Source organism: Tympanuchus pallidicinctus, unplaced genomic scaffold, assembly GCF_026119805.1.
Source record: "Tympanuchus pallidicinctus isolate F22 unplaced genomic scaffold, pur_lepc_1.0 scaffold23, whole genome shotgun sequence".
NCBI lineage: Eukaryota > Metazoa > Chordata > Aves > Galliformes > Phasianidae > Tympanuchus > Tympanuchus pallidicinctus.
The window spans coordinates 8,207,207-8,222,870 of NW_026294740.1; the positions used below are offsets into that span (position 1 = coordinate 8,207,207).

Sequence of the window (15,664 nt, forward strand, 5' to 3'; positions counted from 1 at the left end):
ACACTTTCCCAGTTTGGATGCATAATTAAAGCAATTGAGTTTGCAAATGAGGCAGATGGAATTTTATGCTAGCCTGCCTGGGAGGAAAAAAAAAAAAAAAATCTGGTCTGAAAGTGCTTGCTCCAAAATTCGCTTAATTGCTAATTAGCCCTGATGTCAAACAAACCTACTGCACCACAGTCACTGTCTGGACTGGCTGAACATTTGGTAGAGAAGGCTTAACAAGATAAAACCACTAACTATGCTTCCTGTATTACTGCTAATGTTGCTCAAAGAACTCCAACACTAGTCAGAGCAGTGAGAGTTCATCTGGGTGATGTTCCTGAAGGCATTCCTCAAGGTAATAACCATGCAGAAGGGAAAGGCCTTGTTGCTTTTGACAAGCGAAGGATATTGCAGGATCACTGTGGATCTCACACAAATGAAGCCTGGCTCTTCAGAGGAGGTGAGCAGCTGGACCTCACATTGCTAAGTGACCTGTCCAAGGCCATAGATTAGAGTCAGTGGAAGAATCCAGGTTGCAAGATTTCTGTGATTACTGGGCTGCACTGACTTCAAGCCCTTCTGTTCAGTAGTTCTACCTTTCTCTTCTAAGACAGGGAAATAAAGCACAGGACTGTCTACCTGATAAAAAGGAAGCTTACGACAATGATTTCCTCCATGGAATGATGAAAGACAGCTGTAGCTTTGTTCTTTCAACTACCTGTTCTCACACTCAATCATTTTTACAAGGTGTTCCATCTTGGTTGTTTCTGGTCACATCTGGATGATAAAACACTAGGAGTTATTTTAACTGGTAACGATGGGAGAGCAGTAAACGTTGATATTACAAGAGAAAGGGAAATCCTTGGGCAACATGCTGGCAGCTCTGTGGGGAACAAATGTGATTGCTGAAGACCCTGCATGCCTCAAACACAAACAAGGTTACTTCTGCCCACCATAAGGCATTGTCCAATTGGTATCCAAACAACAGAACAGATGCATCGCATCAACTATGGCTAATTTAGACATGAGGCAATAGGATCAGAGCGTTTAGAGATAGAGAAGACATTTGAAACCAACTTCTTAGGTGGCTAAACAGGAGGTGTGCTGGGAATTCATCAGCTCTTAGCAAACAGGCAGTGACAAAACTGCCCGCAAATGAAATGGAGAGTCTTGAATCACTGCAGTCTCTTGCAAAGCATGTGAAAAAATCCAGCACCAAGTGTGTTCTTCCCAGATTACAACTCACACCATGATCCTCAGAGGGAAGACGACTGGCAATGAGTAAGAAAGAGATTCCCTGTGTCTACCAACAACAGCAGGTGCTGTGTCAGTAGGAGCCAGGTTTCAATTTACCTAGAAAATCAAAAGCCTTTGGTAATTACAACTAACTCTTCAGAGCCCTTAAGAGATCTAGCTAAACATCCTGCCACCTCAGGTAGAAACACACACAAAAAAAATTGCCAGATCTCCTTCTGAGCAAAGGCTATGGGAAGAAGGCCAGGTTCTCTATAAAGCTTCATAGCCTTGGCATGGTTTTACACCCAAATTAGGCAGGGACACAGAGTATCAGAAACACATGCTCAAAAGCACCCACAATCCTTAAGATACGAGCGACTGGATGTACTCCCCTTGTTAAAATTAGGCCTCTCAGTAAAAGCACATCCTGCCAGCCCCCACCTGCACCCACTGACCACTATGCCAACAGGGAAAGGAGCTCCAAGAGGCAGCACGGCTGAGTGCTGGACCTCAAGCAAACACAACAGTCCTGGCCCTACTCGTGTAACTCCATAGGCCTTAGGATCATGCTTTTAATCTCAAGCTAGGTGATGAGAAACCAAGGCATAAGGAAAAGACAGAAGATTCTCTCACTACCACTACTCTCACCAACTCTTAATAAGGAGCCTATTTTGTTCCACAGAGTGACTTTAAAATATCCAAACCTTCCCAAAGTCTCCCATATGGTCACAATTTGCTGACTTAATTTTGGAATTACATAATATTGGTATTTATGAGCCAAGTATTTAATCATCAGCTGTAAGAACACTAGCCCATTGTTGGTCTGCATGTTATTACAAGCCCAGAAGCTCAGGGCAGCCCACCCCACTTCTCTTCATACAATTGATGTGGGACTTCTTTAATGAGCATGATATTAAAGTTGCAGGCAGATGGGTAGAGAAAATAGTATATAGGGAATTAGGAGAAAGGAAACAGCACATTCCCTTTGTCTTTCATGCCTGCAAATAGTTATTATGCAAAGAGACATTTCTCTTGCAAAACAGCCAGTTTGACATGACCTGTAACCACTCTCTGCCATCTCTGCCCTTGCTATTAACATACCAAAACAAAAGAAGGCTTAGCTCTGCTCAAAGGGTGTCTTTGATGCGCTGATAGGAAGGATAATTTTTTGCCCACTTAGACATGAATCTGTTTTCCATATTTAAACTGTTAAAATTTAGGATGAGTCCCTAGAGCCTAGTGTGGGACAGCGGAAACTTCATAGGAGCACAAAGTCTTGCTTCTGTTCAGGATATATCAGTCTAGAATCAATCTCAGATAATCTATAACTTGCAACACAATCTGGTTATTCCCACTAGCAGATCAATTTCTCTGGGTTTCTTGGCTATCTGTACCACTGTTGCTGCTGCAGCACAAGAGTATGATAATTACTAACCAAATCATACAGTATTTCCCCACCCCAGTTGCACAGTTTGTGTGGGGCACCGTACCCTCTTTACGGGTTTTATTCATCCCTATTCATGAGGCTTAGAGAACCATGGACTTCTGCCCACCAGGTATTGGCATCTTTGAGGTTGGTCTACAGCTATTTTTAAACACATCCAAGACCATGACAAGGCAAGGCATTCAGCACTCCAGCTCTGCTCCTCCAAGAGGCAGAAAACTAAAATCAGAAGTGAGCACATGCTTTTTAAAAGCCTCTGTCAGCTCCAGTTTTATAACCCACTTTACTCACAAATGCAGCTTTTCCAATCAATTCTGCTTTCAAGATTCACATTTATTTCCTTCCCCCACTAGTCACTTCTCTGAAATGCTAATGTGGTTAAAGACTGCTTTGCCCAAAACACACAGCTCAGCGTTAAGTTTATCTGTCACAGATGTTCATATCCTCTGCATCAACCTGGTGGCACTGTCCTTTCCCAAAAAGTATCAAATGGAGACTAGAGGAAACAACATCCTGATTTTCTCTGACCAAGCAGTGGTTTCCTCTGGGAATTCATGGAAAGTCAGAGGCAGGGGAAGCCAAATAAGTTATTATTGTTCCTGCAGGAGTATTCCCTGCTCAACGTTTTGCCCATCCCAGGCTTCCAGCTCTTCCATTAGAAAAGATAAGCTGAGTTTGTATTTCAAGTTAAGCACAGGAGCACTTGCCGAAGACTAACTTACTGTTTCAAATCAGTTGTGTTCTGTCAAAACGCAACAAACTTTGAAACCTCAAAACCCTGACACACGTTCCATTTTTTTCACTGGTCCTGGGAAGGATTCTGCATCTGAAGTGAAATCCAGATTTTATTTTCTGAAGCATTTTTATTTTAAAAAGCCTTTATAATATTTCCCATTCACTTATGTTCATTAGATAGATACACAATTAAAATGACCATTTAAGTTGACATCTTGTTTCTCAAGTTTCAAATGCACTTGATTGGAAACAGATGAGGAATCATGGCTAAGGATGGAAATTTCTGTGCTAAGCTTCACTTCAGTTGGCATAGCAATTATTTGCCATACGAGTTCACTTGGAAGAAAGAGCTCTCTTCTGCTGCTACATGCAGGCAGTACCTAATGGACTCAGATCAATGCATCAGCGGAACAGATTCCAAAAGCAGCTCTTCCATGCCAGTTATTCAGTTTCAAGATACTCACCTGACCATCTGATACCTTTTCTCCCCTCAGGAGATGCACGTGGCCCTTGGAGTGCTACAAATGACACAACCCTCACTTTCCTCCAAAATGGGAAGGAAAATACCACAAAGGTAGTGTGAGGTACATTTGTGAGGAGGGTATCTGGTTCCTGGATGTGCTCCATGGAGTGAGAACTTTGCACCCCAGTAAGGGCTTTGACACACAGGGAGATAAGGGATGGACAGGGACACGATCAGACGACCATTACTTTGCAGAACCATTTGTCTATTAAGAAAACATGCTTCTTACTCGGCATAGCATAATATTAGATCAAATAGAGAAGTAAGAGATTTTCAAACCCTTTTAAAATTAAATGTTTATTACATCTCTGAACTAAGACCAAGATAAGAACTCAAGAGTCCTATAGTTTCAGTCAGGACAGTGTGAATCAAGGGCAGAGAAATCACTTAAAAGGGTGCCCCACTGAACACTGAAGGAAAAACTGATGTCAGTGATGGGAGTCATCTTGATGTTTGTCACAGTATTTGCTTCAATTGTGCAGCTAATGGGAAGCACAAAGAAGCTGAGAAGGAGGCACAAAACCTGCAGCTTTTCCTGTAACAGGACTTTTCAGGTTAGCAACAGTGTTTAGTGTTTATAATTATATTCTCATCAGACAAGGCCACTAAAATTGAAGACTGGGATTATTTTGCAACAGAGAGCTTAAAAACTCACTAGAAAGTGAATAAGAACTTAGCAGGAATAGGAGATATTCATTCAGGCAGACTTTTGTCTTACTGAAGATTCCCCTGAGAATCAGAGATTTAGGGTTTATTGCTCATTTTCCCAGTGACTCAGGTAATAATTCTATGCAGTTTCTGCAAAGCATTGTTCAGCTAAGCCTTCAATGCAAGTTGTCAGCTGGTTCAGTAAAGGACAAGGAAAGACACTGGAAGTGGAATTTATAGCTGTTCTGTGACTGTACTATGAAGTAATTCTAAGCACCATCAGAAAAAAAAAAAAGTTTTAAAGGACCTCTCTCAACCCCTATTATCTGGGGAAAAAATACAATGTATAACTTCTTAAAAGCTCACCTCCACAAAGATAAGAAAGCCCTCCTGATGCTATCACATGCACACTAACAAAGCCAGAAGAGAAAATTCAATGTTAAAAGTTTTTCTTTTCCCAGCAATGACTCGCTTTCCCCTCTTTCTTCTCATTTCAGCTCAAGCCAAGTTGGAGGAAGTACCCCCAAGTAAAACTGCTACCATTACAAGCACTGGAACTGCAAGGAGCTAGAGTTACTTTCCTTTCAAAGCAGAAAGGATAGCCACAAAAATCTAAAGGCACACACGCAGAATCCTCACAGGGGACAGACCAAGCTCTGCTTTTATCACCAGAGTGCCTGAAATGAGCAAATGGCTTCAACCATACAGTACTGGCAAATGTCTTCAGCTACAAGCAGCCACATTTTGAAGACTTAAAAAGCAATAGAAAAGGAGGCAGCAGCTTGAGCAAGAGGGTAAAGAGAGCTGAGGGAACAGCAGGAGGGATTCAGCACCTTGCAGAACTGATCCTTCTGACATGACTGGCTACTGCCTATTAAATCCTGTGTCCAGCTGGGGATATTGCCCCACCTTCACTCTGTTAAGATAAAACAGTATGTTGAGAGTTTGCAGAAAAGTTCTTTTACAGACACAAATTATGTGAACTTTTCATTTGGCAACTGCTGGCAGTAAGGCTGTGCTCCAAGTTATCTGCAAAAAGAAAACTCTCAAGTCAGAGAAGCTGCCTTAAAGTCCTCTTTTAGCAGCACACTTGGCCAGTAGAAGGTCTACAGAGCAACGGCCAAAAACACGTACACAAAAGCAACAACAAAACATCACATCATCAGACAGAAGTAGCTGCAAAACTCTAAGACAACATATATTTTAATGGTGACACAGCTACTAGTTCTGAGTTTCTTATGTCAGTTTAAAATCTCATTAAAGTTTATTGGTTACTTACTGGAAGAAAAAAAAATAAAATAAAATGCAACCTCTACTTCCTATTACAGTCAGTAGGTCGAAATGATCCCTGTTTGATGACATCATCAATGACATTTTAGAGATTTGATCCTTAGCAAGAAACAAAGATGACTGATCATTATCAAGCACAAAGCTTGTACTTAACCTCACTACACATCATTGCCTGTACCAAGACTGACAGCTATAAAGGGAATCAGGACGGCTCCACCAATTTCGCAGTACCATTTCTGTCTGCTTCCACTGTGATGTTGCTTTCTATCAGGAAGTTCACAAGGAAGGTTTTGCAGCAAAAAACTAGGGAAAGAAGAAGCCCTACAAGTTTTACATGTTGGAAATCGATAACAACTGGAGGAAGAGAGAGAAAAGAGATGCCACTTGTAAGTAACGTTCTGGCATTTGCTTTACCTATTGATTAGCAAGGGCAACAAATGCAGATGAGGAGGATAGAAGAGCTGATGATAGAAAATCAATGGCTTCTTTACAGGAGACGCTCAATAGAGTGAAGGAAATTTGCCATTCTGCAGAAATGACTTCAGGTGGATGTGGACTGTTACTGTCTCCCATTTCCCAAAGAAGGAGAATGCTGCTGCCCATGTCTTTCACCTCCCACCTACCTCTCATTAGCTTGCACAGCTCTGAGTTCTGTGGAGTAAGAAGAGAGAAAAAGCCCAGCACTATTCATGAGCCTGCTGCCAACACACTGGTTGGCCTTGGGCCATCATTTCTGTAAAATAACTCAGAAGATACCTCTTCCCACCGCCTAAGTGCTGTGCTGCTAATGCTTACGTGGTGTTTTGAATATACCAAAGAGTAGAACAAGCAGCTGTTACTATAAATTCACAACTGACCACGCTTTATTAAGCTGGAGCTGAGGGAAACCTCAAACTCACTGCGATCTATTTGATAATTCCTTCAATTATTTTTCTGTATACATAAACACATGCAGGGGGCTAAGACACTTTAGTTAGATCCAGTAGATCTATTTTATGTCACTATATCACCATAATTTCATCTTCATACTGACACTGCTTGATTGAGTCTGTAACCTGGATCCACGACGGCTGTGCCCTGCCAGCCAGAGCACTCACCAGGTTGACGAAGTCCTGGTAGCAGATCCGCCCCTCTGAGTTGCTGTCTGCCAGGGCCAAGAGGACCTCCAGCTTGTGGGGGTCCAGCTCTGAGCCGTGCCTCTGGAGAAGGGAACGAAACTTCTCCGTGCTGATATAGCCGGTGTTGTCAGGATCAAACTGGAATAGGAAGGGAAAGCGTCAGGATTAACCATTCCATGTTACATAAAACTCTGACCTCCTATGTATTCATTATGTGCTGCAAACCTACAGGCATCCTGAGGGCTGCTGGATGCTCCAGTGATCTTCGGCTTCTTTTTACTGCCAAGGAAACTACAGAGCACCCTGTTGCAGAGATGAGCCAATCCATGTGTCATTATCCCACTTCCACACAAGCTTCAGGTAAGTTGTCTCTCCTCACCCTCCCTCCCTCCCTATCAATTCTCTTGGCAATTTTTTATACCCTACTCTATCTGGACTATCAAGCAGATGGGAGATGAAGCCTGTGAGACAAAGCATACTGGAATGAGTTTTACACCTATCTTTCCTAACACAATTTCAACACAGGATCATCATCCCTGCTCATGTACTTTCTGTTCAGTCTTCATGATAACTTTCCAGACCATCTCTAACTTCAACATTTAAGTGCTTTCAATGCTGAAGAGCTCTTTAGAGATGAATTGGAACAAGACTTCGGACAGAAAGCAAAGCATTAAGCCAAACTATAAATAGCAAGGCAGCCACATGCCTATTTCAGAATATAAATGAGACTCATTAGAAAGAAAGTCCCAGGTGAGATTTAGAGGGAATCCCACTCTGACCAAAAAAGTCACTGTTTTCTGTCAGTCCAAATGGTTCATCTCCTGAAAGTGACACTGAACAAAAGGAGACAGCTTTGCAAAGTTGTCTGAACTTAGAACTGCTTCCAGCCCCTAACTGGCATGGAGCTCCCCAGGGCACTCAGCCAAGGGCTGCCAGTGCTCCACCAGGCACACTGCCCCAGCAAAGCCTGCCCTGGCACCACGCTGAGCATGTTTGTTTCTTTTGTCTTTGAAACTGAGCGCATGCAAGCGGCCAGACGATCCAGCACTGGCCGTGGTGCAGTCTGAGCTCTGCCAGCTCTTCGTTGCTGGGAGATTTGTCTTTGATTTCCCAAACTTGGCTCTGAGCAGCCTGGTGCTTACTGGCCCCCTTTTGTAGATAATGATATCGAGCTTGTTGGCTAGACTGAATGGCTGTCAGGGGCAGGGTGGTCAGGAGAGAGTCTTTTCATGGTAACATTTGGGACATAAAGAGCCTTGGCAGAGCCCTAAAGTTCCTGACAATCCTCACTCTTTCTTAACAGAACAAAAGCTGAGCAGGCGCCAGGCCTTCAATCAGACACAGCGGAGTAAAGGCTGCCTTGGCAAGGGAGCGGGTGAGCAGAGCGATGTGGCAGAGGATGCAGCCTGCCAGCAGCAGGGCTGGCACCGCTCTGCCATCAGCAGAACAGCTGAAGTAATATCCTCGAGCACGGGCAGCTTGTTTAGAGGCTGCAGCACCACGTGTGAGGACTTGAAGGACTTGGCGCTGGTTCCTTCTGGCTTAAGCCAAGTACTTTTCTCCCACTGGTGACTGCTACCACTGGCTGCTGTGTAGAGAAGGAGCTGCCTAAATGGAGCTGGGAAGATCACAGTCCCTTGCTGGAACAAGATATTTTGTCAGAAGCTGCTGGGGGAATTGGATTACACAAAACAAGACAAACCAGATGACCAGCAGGCAGTCAGATCTGGGTACTCGCTATCTGCAAAGGGTTCTTCTGTCCTTGTGAGGTGGCCTGGATGTATGCTTCCTGACAGTTGGCACCCAGAGCCAAAGGTGGATTCCATCAGCTGTTTACTGTTAAACAAGGGCTTAGTATTAATCCCTGGACAAGTTTGGCTCCACTACTTCAGTCACCCCAATTTAATGCTTTGAATTAAACTGAATCTTAAAACCAATTCAAATGTTAGGGCTTCTCCACAAGGCTCAGCCCTGATACTTTCTGGCTCTTGCTGGGAAGTTGCAGGCAGCTGACTTTTGCGATTCCTAATCCCAGAAGCAAATAAAGGAAATAGGTATTAAATAAGTATTATTAGCATAATACCTGAGATGACCTTTCTCAAGGGAATCAGCAGAAGCAGAGAGATGGCTCATTCAGTGAATGGAACTAACACCTGCTATCCCACAGACTGTACTGTTTTCATCCTCGTTTCCTAAAAACGTTTGGCCCAACCACAGCTCTACTTAAGTAGATCTGGGCATTTAGAATGTATCTTGTCTAGGATGAAACCTTTTGCTCTTTGAAGGCTTAAATGCCTCCCAGCTTGAGGGCCAGGGTCAGTAAGAGAAGAGTGGGAATCTCCCCCATGCTGTGAGCTCACTTTTTGACTTTGTAGAAAGACCAATGGCCACAGCAGTGGGAAACATCGATATTCCTTCAAAGGTCAAAAGAGATACAAGTGCTGAAGCATGCAGGCTCCCAAAGCACACAGAGCTACTCAGATCACAAAACACTTTCCCCAGTCTTTGTTCTGCTTTAAAGCGTGCTGAAAAGAGACACTTAGTGACCAGGAGCAGAGATTACATAAGCAGTTCCAAACTTCGAACCAGCCCACAAGGACACAAGGTTCTGCTGCTTCTCTCACCAACCCAGCGTCAGACATCAACACGCTGTCACTGCCTTAGGCAGCACGTTTCCCTCTTTCACATTACTATGTGTAATTTTCATTTTGGCTAAGCTAATGATAACAATTAGAAATAAGTTGGAAATAAAACTTCGGATTTGGGCAGCGTGAAAGAGAACAGTAAATAAGTGGCATCTGAACTGAAAATGTCTGCCTCAGAACAGGACTAGAATACAGCTTCCATTGACAACCTGGAACAGAATGTTTTACTGTAAACCCCATCTGTAAGAGAATTCTCTTATTTTTAAGTATTTTTTCTATCAAATCAAATCAAGACACTTTAAACTCATCTGTCTCCACAACACTCAAAATCCATCCCAACACAGCAAACCACCTCAAACCCGCTTCCGATATTGCAGCTAAACACAGAAATCGAGGAGTTGAGCCAGTCCTGCAGAACAAGCCTCTCCATGCACAGCAAAAGCAAGCTGTGACAGCACGCTCACAACAATTGGGTCCATCAATTAAAAAAAAAGAGGCAACTGACCTTTGCTAGGCGCTTCATGTATTTATCCATGATGATCCACTTCTCCCACAAGCTCAGTCAAGCACCTTTGTCTCAGAGAGGCTGCACTGAGCCCCAGCCCCACAGGGCTGAGCCTCCCAGCACCAAGGCAGCCCAGTGGCTTCCTCAAGCTTGGTTACTTCGGCCTCTGCTAAACGTACACGTACTTGGACAGACAAGTGCAACCCAACCACTGCAGGGCTAAGGAAGGCCGACTGCCCCCCTCTTCTCCCAAACAACGGGATACTAACGGCAATTTCATGCAAGGTTTCCTCCAGATTTCAATGACAATCACTCTTAACTCCCTTGATCCTCAACCAGGCTCTTAAGCAAAAATGTAAATATGTTAATGACTGCAGCAGCCATCTGACCCAAGATCTTAATTCCCTAGCCCAAACAACCTGGGTTTTTTTGTTTGTTTTCCTATTTCTTATTTTAGAGCAAATAGTTCATAAAAGTAAGGACAGCACTGCAAAACAAAAATAAGAGGAGGGGGCTCAAAACCTGAATAGAAGTAGGAAACCAGATTAGGAAAGAAAATAATCCCACATTGTTCCTCCTCTTTAATTAAAGACACATCAGCCACGGCTGAGTGAGCAAGTAGGGTGGAGGCTGATGCTGCAGACAGACAATTGGTGTCTTGGGAAAAGGCAGACACTTCACAAAGCACGGCCAGCTGCTTCTCTGCTCCGTGGCAAACAGCCCTCTGGGGCATCAGTGCAGCTGGAGAGTCAACAGCTGAACTGGGCACACTGGTGCTTGGCTGGGTTTGGAGTTGCAGATCTGACCCAGGAGCAGAGAATTTCCTACCAACCGTGGTTTCTCACATTGAGGGGCTTTGTCTTGGCATGGAGAGAATATGTCACTCCAATCATAAGCTCTCTTCATAATGGGCAAGGCTCCAAGAAATTTATCTAATTTGGATGTTAGCTGGGGATTGAATTACTCCCTTCAAAATAGAATTGTTTCATGGTTCAGCAATGCCTTCACTTGTGGAAGAGACCAGCCTGGCTGTCAGGCCTCCTGGCACTGCCCCCAGCTCTGCTCTGCACTAAGAGGCAGGTTCCGAAAAGAAATTGCCCCGAGTTTTAGCCGCTCCTCTTGAGACATAGAAATGGCAACTGCTGCTTTATCTTCACCACAAAGGAGCTGTCAATAGAAGGCCTGCTTCTTGCTCACATGTAGGCTTCTTCCCATGACTGGCACTAGAAAGGAGAGCCAACTGTGTTATTTTTTCATCTCTGATGGGTTCAGAAAGAACTCAGAGTTTGCTGGCTTTGAACTTACGACCATTATAGAGCACAGTCTCTGCAATCTACAGATGCTAACGTGCACTGGGAACTCAGACCACCTCCAGCCTCAAGGGCCATGCTATAGTAAAAGCAACAGACCCCGAGTCAACACGTGAATTTGACAGACTCCAAGTCCAGGCTGTGAAAAGATATGTAGGATTGGCATTGAAGATCTCCTGAAGATAAGTTAGATATCTTATCAGAGCAGCTCATTCGCTATCTTTTCACAGTCTCTGGAGTCATGCTGGGAGCTCACTTTTTTTTTTTTTTTTTTTAAACATGCAAGGATATGTAGCATTTCATGCTTTGATGAAAATTAAAGGAATGACAAGGCAGAAGATGGAACTGCCTCATAATATCTAGGGGAGGGCAGGAGAAAGGTCTGCTTTAAGAGTTTCATCACTATCTGGTGGCAATGACTTTCCCAACAACTTAATGATCCTGCTGTCTCTTCTAACAGGATGAAGTGCACATGTGAGGAGGAACCCTAATCCAGAAGAGATGAAGCCCAATGTATACCCTTTCACCTCAAAATTCATCTTTTCACCATTAAGTCACCAAATCCGAGTCTCATGAACATGTGTGGCAAAATGTTAGTGCTGGCTTCAGTGATGTACACTCTCTTCCTTTGTTAACAATGAATTCAACCACCACTGCTCAGTCAATACGAAGTGATTACGGGCTGTCCAGCTGTACTTTTAACACATGCTAGATTGCTTTGACCTGAGGTGAACTTGAGGGCTGGAAACATCACCCAGCTCTCAAAAGCCAGATTATATTTAAGCACAAAAGAAATAACCTCACTAACTCACCAGACAGGGCCCCTAGACATCACCCACTCCATAGGAGAGCTGCTGTAAGAGAGCAAAATACTCTCCAGCTCAGCATTTGCAGTGTCTGCAGAACACACAGCCCATCACCTGGATGTGTGTAACCATTCCTCTGTGTGCAGCACATGGCAAAGTGGAAATGGAGGGAGCTGGTCTAGGATGCCCTTTTCTTTGGAGATTCAGGAATGCACCACTGTAGAGTTATTAAGCAAACAGGAAAGAAGGTTTTGGGAAGGTTTGATCCTTGGTATTGCAGACTTCTGGAGTGAGCCAACAAGTCTCTCAGAGTGCCTTGACATCCCTGTCTACAAGGCAAAAGCGATGTAGCTGTGCCTTCATGGCCCTGCACAGTGAGTGCTGGGTAGCAGTTACAGAGCATGACAGGGTGATAACTACAACAACAAAGTGCAATTAGCAAGCCACAAGGCCAAGCAGTACGGGGAGAACATGAACACAGATGGCCTTCTGCCAAGGTTTCACATAGAGAAACTAATCAGCCTTTCCAGAACCAAAGCCAGTGACGACTGGGACAAGGGCCCATCAGCCAGACACCACAAAGAACTCCTGCCCTTACTTCCCTGGCTGTAGAATTTTAGATCCTGGTCCAAGCAACTACCGATATACAACAGACTAAGCAAAGCCTGCATTCAGAGACCCCAGGAAATTCTTTCCCTGCTGGGAAAGCCTATCATGCTCAGGCAAGTACCCAAAATCCACATTTCCACCACCAAGAACATTTTTAAATGCAGCTCTCTTCCTTCTCCTTCCTATGTCTGTGGGATTCAGAATGCAAGTCCTCCAGAGACACAGAGAGGAGAGAGCCAAGATGCACTCACAGGGCCTGCTGAATCAGCTTTCAGTCTTCTGCTGCCTCAATGACCCACCACTCTGAGCAACCCTGTTGCCGTGCTCCAGATCAGCCTCCTGGCAGAACACAAATTACAAAGCCTTCAAGCCACCCAGAACTAAATTATTCAAAATAGGCCACCGTGCAGGCTTTGAAACCAAAGCCACACCCTAAAAAGAAGCCAGGGTAAACAGAAGTTCCATTATCAGCAACACTGATGAGGAAGACGACGTAGCACTGAAAGTGAGGGAGATAATTACATGATTAATGAGATGGCACGGATGGCAGGAGATGCCCTCCATTCTGCCACAAGACTTCATGCACAAAGATGTGTTTATAGACTCAGCCTTCTCCAGCTCTGCTTCTTCCTCTTCTATTATTTATGAAACTGCATTAAGACTAATGGAAAGAAGCCGAGGCACTGAAACAATGTTATTTATTTATTTTTAGATGGAAATATGGTTTTTAATCTTGACCCTGGGCTGGTCATATTGCACATTTTGTTGGATAGACATCCTCAACAAATGCAACAGGCCAGGCAAGCAGGGCAGCTTACAGCTCAGTCTTGAAAGTCATAAATCTTACATCACCAGTCCAGCCCTGCTGACTAACTGGACAACCACAGGCCAAATCTCCACATAGCTTTGTCTTTGCATGCTTTGCTGGTCTAGGTTCTAACATTTCCAACAACAACAAACAGCCCAAATACAGACTTTAGAAGAAATAAGCAAAGATACAGGTTAACAACCATAATTAGAGAGCTACCGTAATTGAGAGAATAGAAGTCACATTCCTCAGCAATAGAAAATTTAAAGTGACTCAACTCCCCAACCCCAGAACTGCAACAGCTGAAAACAAAGGAGAAAACAAGGCAGGACGGAGGGACAGGAAGACCAGACTGAAAATGACATTTAGGACATGGCAATACTTCTCTGATTCATGCATCATTCTTGCAACGCTGGGAAGTGGGAAGAGCCTTCTCACCTGCAAGAGAGAAATCTTCCTCAAACAGTCCCACTGGGGATTAATTAGACCACCAAGAGAGATGAACTTCTAGCAGACCATCCTCATAGAGCTTGCTGCAGACTGCTGCAGATTGGATGGTCACAGAAAAAGGAGAGCACAGACACAAAAGGAGAACTGGGGAAGGGGCAGGAGGAGAGGGCAGCCCAGGCAGGCTGAGAGGAAGCCCAGATGAATGGAGAAAGGCAGGCAGGGATGTGAATGAGCAAAAAGGTGATGAATGGTAAGGAAGGCACAGAGCTTTACATAGGGCAGAGAGCAAAGACAGGCCTGAATGGAAAGAGTGAAAGATGCTGCTTGAATGGAAGGGGGAAGAGGGAGGAGAAATGAGGCAGAGAGAGAGCAGAGCAGCACACAGTTAAACACTGCAAACAGAATAGCTTCCCACACAGACTTGACAAGGCCTTAAAGAGAGGGAGACAAGTAACACAGCATGAACTTTAATCCAGGAGCAGAAAAGCTGCCTGGAGCAGACAGTGTTACCATCGTCTACCCCTGCATAATCCCTCTACCATCAGACACCTTCTTTGCCCCCAGTCAGCAGATTCTCATGAACCCAGCACAACTCAAACAGCAGCCACCAAAGGCCAAACAGCCCCCATCAAAAGGGATTGTAGCAAAACTGAGTCACTGACGTGGAAATAGCTGGTGGGATAAAGCAGCAAGATAATTACAAGGATCAACCCAACAGATGCAAGTGTAACGCTGTCCAACTACATACAGTTTGCATGTGCAACACAGAAACACTGCTTATCATCTGTGTTGTCTACAGAGCTTCCCACCAATTTCTAACACCAGAATAATGTTTTCAAAACAAACCTTTCCAGGTAAAATTTGGAGATTTCAGTCATGCCAAGACTTTCCCGTGAATCTGCCTTAGCTTTCAACACTGATCATTTAGAGGAAATTCCCTCAAATTCCATAAGGTCAATATAGTGGGCAATAACATTTTTAAAGCTTTTCATTAGAAAATTGTCTTTTGTGTTTAGGTAATGTGAACCCAGGGCAGTGGCCTAATTCACCCAAGGATGCAGGAGACTTAAAACATGACTGTAAATGAAATGAGTTGTTTCTGCTCCAGCCACCTCCATGTAGCACTCCTACCTAGTAACAGACTAGTAAAAATTGGAAATTGCCAAACATTCATGGGGGGATTTTTAAGTAGGGTTTAAAACAGACAAAAGGTCAAAGCACTCCCAGGAAGTATATTGAGGTTGATGATATCTACAGATGAGATGTCCAAGTGAGTCTCTGTTGGAGACAGCAGGGACGTGAGGCTGATGTGTGTTTGCACAGGAATACACAAGCATACAGCAGTGCTAGAGGGACAGCAAGAGTTTGTAGAAAGGATGCTCTGGCAAGCTTTGAACATTGCAGCTTCACAGGACAGTTGAGCCCATGAAGAAATGTAATTGCGAACAGAAGAGTGTCTTAGTTTTCTATCTATTAGCCTGGGTACTAGCACATCACATTACATACAGCACTAGGCAGGAGGGTGAGAAAATATGAATAATTCTCAATTTAA

The 15,664-nt window shown here is 44.0% G+C and overlaps 1 protein-coding gene across 6 annotated transcripts in view; it reads right to left on the minus strand.

Annotated features, from left to right (window-relative positions):
• RHBDL3 (rhomboid like 3) overlaps nucleotides 1–15,664 on the minus strand; it is a 79,319-nt gene that overhangs the window by 14,155 nt on the left and 49,500 nt on the right. For all 6 annotated transcript variants that reach the window (XM_052688398.1, XM_052688395.1, XM_052688396.1 and 3 more), the window contains one exon: nucleotides 6,959–7,117. In XM_052688398.1, coding sequence (XP_052544358.1) covers nucleotides 6,959–7,117 — 159 coding nt within the window. The remainder of the gene's footprint in view (nucleotides 1–6,958; nucleotides 7,118–15,664) is intronic.